Below are 5,434 nucleotides of genomic sequence, written 5' to 3' on the forward strand. Positions count from 1 at the left end.
TTGGAGAAGGAAGTTATCATCAACGCATTCCAGGAACCTCCCGGATTGCTTATGCCCTGCCGTGTTGTCCCTCCAACAGAAGTCGGGGTGGTTGAAGTCCCCCATGAGGACCAGGGCTTGTGAGTGTGAGGCTGCTCCTATCTGTCTATAGAGGGCCTCATCCGCTCGGTCTTCCTGGTCTCATATCAAACCAATGCTGAAGAAAAGGCAGCCTGTTTTGATCTTTCAAATTTTACATGTATATAAGCAATTACATCATAGAATTCAAGGGCCAGTTTCAAACCAAGTATTTAAAAGCCAGACTAACTTAGGAAATGATGAGACTGAGACCTGGCATTAGAAATTGATGCTCATTATTTTATTGCCTTGGACCACCAGATGCCATATGTAAAGCCTCCTTAGAGGCTAACAAGGGAATAGCTAATCAGTCTTGCTGCCAAAGTAAGAACCGGCAGAGTAACACACTAGATTTCAGTAGTTTAACAATTTGTGATTTAACCAACCCCACTGTAGACAGAAACAAAATTCAACAGGACAGTTGCATTAAAATCTGAAGAGCAGTACTTAGAGGGGAGGACGTCATAGTTGGGGGTGAGAGTAATAATAAATACCTGTAAGCATAGAACTAAATGAAGATACTACTTTAATGAGGTGATACAAGCTCGTACTTTATACATCTATAAAATATTACTATCAGACAAGCAGAAGACTCAAGATACAGCAAAAGAATAAAAGTGTTAATCTCAAAGATCTGTGTTATGATGGTAACATAGTTTCAACCTATCCACTAGGGTCTTCTCATTCACTCCAAACTGTATCAGTTGCTGCAAACCGTTACCTTTAAATATCAGTTAACATTAGTGCTAAAACAACAAAAATCAAACACTACGTACCTTTCTAGGCAAACAATCAGGTTGTCTTTACCTCTCATCTCATTCTAAGTAAATGTATTATCTTCCAGAAAGTAATATTCACAAATGATTTTAGAGAAAAGTTACTGTACAGACACAGAAGTTAAAGTTCATAAAAAGACTAGACAATACAATTAGACAGAAGTTTGCTTGTAGTTCTTCGTATCCAAGACCTTCTTGCCACACATTGAGCAGATGCCTATAAGCACACAAAAGGTGTGTAAATTATTTTGAAATCATTACAGTTTTTCTTCAAAAACATAGTTGCTATGGTTTTGTAAAGATCATTTTCAAGAAATTGTTTAAATGAGCTCTCATTGACAATCTATCTGTGCATTTCCTCACCAGATACTGCAAATTCAGAAGTAATAATATGACTTCTAATACAAATTAGTATTTGCAGCATATGTGTAACACTGCCTCTTAAAAAAAATAAGTTCTATTTTGAAAGCATTATGATTCACAACACTGCCCAAAGCCTCTGTAATTTGCTGGAATACTGGAAGAGAGCCAGGAAAGGCTCCCATCTGGCAAAAAGGTAAAAATGGTGTATTATTAAACTTCATAAGTCCTATCGCCCAGCTGAGGCCCGAGACGGACAGAAAGTAGCTAGGCTAAGAAAATACAGCCACCAACAAACTGACTGCTAAATGGAAGATTAACAGGTGGGGAGCTTCAGACAATTGAGAAAGTTGACAAGAATACAGTTTCATAGAATTAAGCTCTTTATAGAATAGTAGAAGCGAGAAACAATGGACACCAAGAATACTTGAGAATTGAAGTGAAGATGACCACTGATGTCCCAGAGGACTTTGACCTAAACCCAAAGAGTGACAAGTCAGAAGACTAGAGCAGCAAAAAGTACACAAGTTCGGCAGGGACAGAGGGGCAGGTTGTCTCAATGTCCCTCTTCTTCTAAAGCAGAAAGGTGCTAAATCTTTTGTGTGGTAGGGCCACTTCTCATTTTACAAGACCATTCATCAGCAGACAAAAAAAAGTCAAGTGGCAACTATTCCTGTTAACTCTCTCCAAACTGTGTGCTTTCATATATTGACATCATGTGATCGGATACATATCTAAGAGTCCATTAGCAGAGAGATCAGGAGGGAACATGCCACATGATTTACTCTGGAGAGCAAAATCCAGCCCACAGGCTGTTCATTTCAGGTCTAAATTGAGGAGTAATTAACTTTAGATTGCCTCTCAATTTCAGAGATATGCAACAGTTGAAGCACTAAGCCATATAATTGCATTTGCTTCAAGAAACATGCCACAGCCACATCTTTGAAGGTCAGAACTAGAACCTAAAGCACTTGGAGTTCTGTATTTTATGAAGAAACCAGATTCAACCTGGAAGGATACACAAGCAGCCAGAGATGAAATCCTGAAGCCCACCCAAACCAGCCATAAGTTTAAGAAAGAGAACAAGGTTCTACCATATGGGATTCAGACAGCCATCTGGTGAGCATCTAGCAGCTAGAAAAGGCAACCCTCCTACAGCAGGCTGCTAAACCACTGACTCAGTGACACAGTACACATTTTTAGAATAATTGATTTCATAAACAAAACTTAACTACCAGTTAGCTGTAGCTCTACATCTGAAAACTGGTTCACCCCATGTCTGTGTGCTATGCGGATTCCTCGGTATTAATAATGTAACTGAGTTCATGTTGCTTTTTCTCCCCTCCAGGAATTAAAAGTTTGAGCCCTTTTGCTTACCTACTCAAAATCACAAGACTAGTAGAAGTTTTATATCCTTAAGGGTCTCCATCAAATTTGCTTGAAATGGATTTTTTCCCCCCCCTCAGGAATTTTTGAACAGTTTTTAACGCCACTGAAGACTTCTTATGAATATGGGAGATAGAAAGCTTCCAGGTATAAGCAGAATTTCAGTGCAGTCACTCACACATAACTCATAAGTACAGAAAGATTTTAAATATTACGTACTGCACAGTGCAGTATCTTGCTTTCTAGGGATGATGATTATATTCTTTTTCATTTTTCAGTTTCACCTTAAGCCAAGCTTGACTTACAATGCATCAAGCATGTTCACAACTGGACCAGAGACTCCTTGTAGAGAAACGAACTTTTCAATGGCTTATGTTAAGCCACTGAATGCGTAAGAGTACGTGCAGGCACAAAGACAACCATGAGCATGATTTGCCTTCAGAGACACTTTCTTAATTGCTTTTACAACTCAATTTATTTTTTTGTTCTTTGCCTTTTATTCCCCAGGTATTCTACTTTTGTTAAGCTAGCCTATCATTTCACCAAGATCAGAAGTTAGATTTTTGGTTGGGTTTTTTGGGGGGTCGATGGGTCTGGGATGTTTGGCTTTTGGTTTGGGGTTTTTTTTGTTTGTTTGGGGGCTTTTGTGTTTGTTCTTTGGTTTGGTTGTTGGTTTTCTGGGTTGTTTTTTTTTGGGGGTTTTTTTTTTTTTTTTTGAGACCACCATTTAGAGTTTTAGATTTAGCTATTATAAAAAGGGGAGAGAGGAGAAGGGAACAGAAAAGGGACTGCAACAAGCAATTGAGTTTTACAAAATCTGGAGTTTTTTTTAAAACTCAGAAAAATCAAACTTGCTAGATGACAGTTTTCTATGCAATTGCCAAAATTAAACTTACAGTTATTCTTCCAATTCTACTGCTTTACATACCAGAAACATTCTAAAAGCAGCAGAATCACAGAATGACTTAAGTTGGAAAGGATCTCCAGCAGTCTCCAGTCCTGCCCTTGCCCCACTCAAAACACAGCCAACTTGGATGAGGCTGGCTCAGGGCTTTTCAAGTCAAGCTCTGAATACCTCCTACAGAGATTCCACAACCTCTGTAGGTCCTTGTTATTACACTATTTGATCACCCTCACAGTGAAAATTGCTTTCCTTGTATGTAATCAGAATTTTCCACATTCTAACCTGTGTACATTGTCTCTTATTCGATTACTGTGCACCTCAAAAGAGTCTGACTCCATCTTCTCTATGCCTTCCTATTAGCAGTTGAAGATAGCAAATTAAATCTCATCTTAGCCTTCTCTTTGTAAGGCGAAACAAATTCAAGAGTTCCACTTGCTCTCTAATTTCAAACCAAACTGGGGTACTTTGGTACTCAGTGAAACTCACCTTTTTTATAGGCACATCCTTGACAATAATGAGACCCTGGCTGATGGACAGAACTCTTACAAATCCGACAGATTGCAAATTTGTTCTTTCCATAAGGATCAAACCTGGGAAACAGGAGAAGTATTTTATTTATACACCTTGAACTAAAGTATTTCCTCTGCCACATCCTAAAAAGTCTAAGCCAGAGGGCACAGACAGAAACTCCAGCAAAAACTATAATTTAGAAAAGGGACACACAAGGATTATTTCTAATAGGCTGCACAAAGCCTACAGAAAAGCTCCCACTTTCCCCATTAGGAGAGATTTCTTGCATTACGGACAAAAACTTAACAAAAGCAGAACTAAAAATGTGGGTTTTTTATTAAGATACCAGACTATTTTGAACTTAAATACCTTGCAGCAGCGCCTCGCCCCCTTACGTAACAGAACATCCCCCGGACATTAAGGAAATGCTCAAGAGATTGTACCGGCAATCTTAACACAATAAATAAGCCTTCCCAGCTCCTTTCCTAACAAAAGCATCAAACCTTAGCAATTTCGGTGACAACTGCAGTAAAATAGTAGCCCACACTCTATGATTCAGCAGAAAGCTCCCATGACATATGTATGGACATACTTTTACCAACTAATCAAACGTCATAATCCCCACAATTTATTTTTTTTTTTAAAGCATATTTTGGACAAGTTTTGAGCAGTTACCCAGATATGCAGGAAACAGGCCTCAGTTACAGCAAACTGACTTTTAGCCAAAAATCAGTATTAAATACTAACCTTGCCTTCTTTGAGGTCAATGCCTTGTTTTCATTTAACTTGCGGCCACCGCTTTCTACAAAAAGAATAAAACCATAAACCAATAAATTTCCCAGTTCCAAGCATACTTTAAAAAGCTTAGTTTACAGCTGTTACACACGTGCGAATAAAGTCCCAAAGAGAGATAAAACATATAGCACAGCATTAAAGCACAGGGCAACAGAACATACTGTGCTCTGCATACCGTCATTCCATACAAGGAGGAAAAAAACCAGACAAGTTCAGTACCGAAGAGCTCAGGGTGAATAAATTCCCAATGCATTAAATTAGCATGGGAGGGAAACTACAGGAGTTAAAAATCAACCGGATTAGCTATTTCAAATTTTAGCCTTAGGATCCTAAGATAGCTCAAGCGCCCAACTGGCTTTACGATACCTGAAAAACAAGGGTCAAACCTCCCCAAGATTACCTGTAGTGTTTCTTGCGCCATCTTTCCACGTATCGGGAGTGATTACCGTGCCGAGTTTCTTCTCACCTGCGTAAGGAAACATTACAACGGAAAAAATTGACACTCCACTGCGCTAATACTCACAACAAGCGCTGCCTGCGGGAGAACGACAGCTCACACACAGGCATTCCCGCCACCCACAGCCCG

The 5,434-nt window shown here is 39.2% G+C and overlaps 1 protein-coding gene across 1 annotated transcript; it reads right to left on the reverse strand.

Annotated features, from left to right (window-relative positions):
• Positions 1-339: 339 nt before the first annotated feature.
• CRIPT (cysteine-rich PDZ-binding protein) lies at positions 340-5,380 on the reverse strand. Its single transcript, XM_009320915.1, has 4 exons — positions 5,249-5,380; positions 4,801-4,855; positions 4,030-4,133; positions 340-1,110 (listed from the first exon to the last, which is right to left on the reverse strand). Exons 1-4 carry the CDS (start codon positions 5,328-5,330, stop codon positions 1,046-1,048), a joined length of 306 nt encoding a protein of 101 aa, XP_009319190.1. The 5' UTR covers positions 5,331-5,380; the 3' UTR covers positions 340-1,045.
• Positions 5,381-5,434: the final 54 nt, after the last annotated feature.

Source organism: Pygoscelis adeliae, unplaced genomic scaffold (genome assembly GCF_000699105.1).
Source record: "Pygoscelis adeliae isolate BGI_AS28 unplaced genomic scaffold, ASM69910v1 Scaffold233, whole genome shotgun sequence".
Lineage (NCBI taxonomy): Eukaryota > Metazoa > Chordata > Aves > Sphenisciformes > Spheniscidae > Pygoscelis > Pygoscelis adeliae.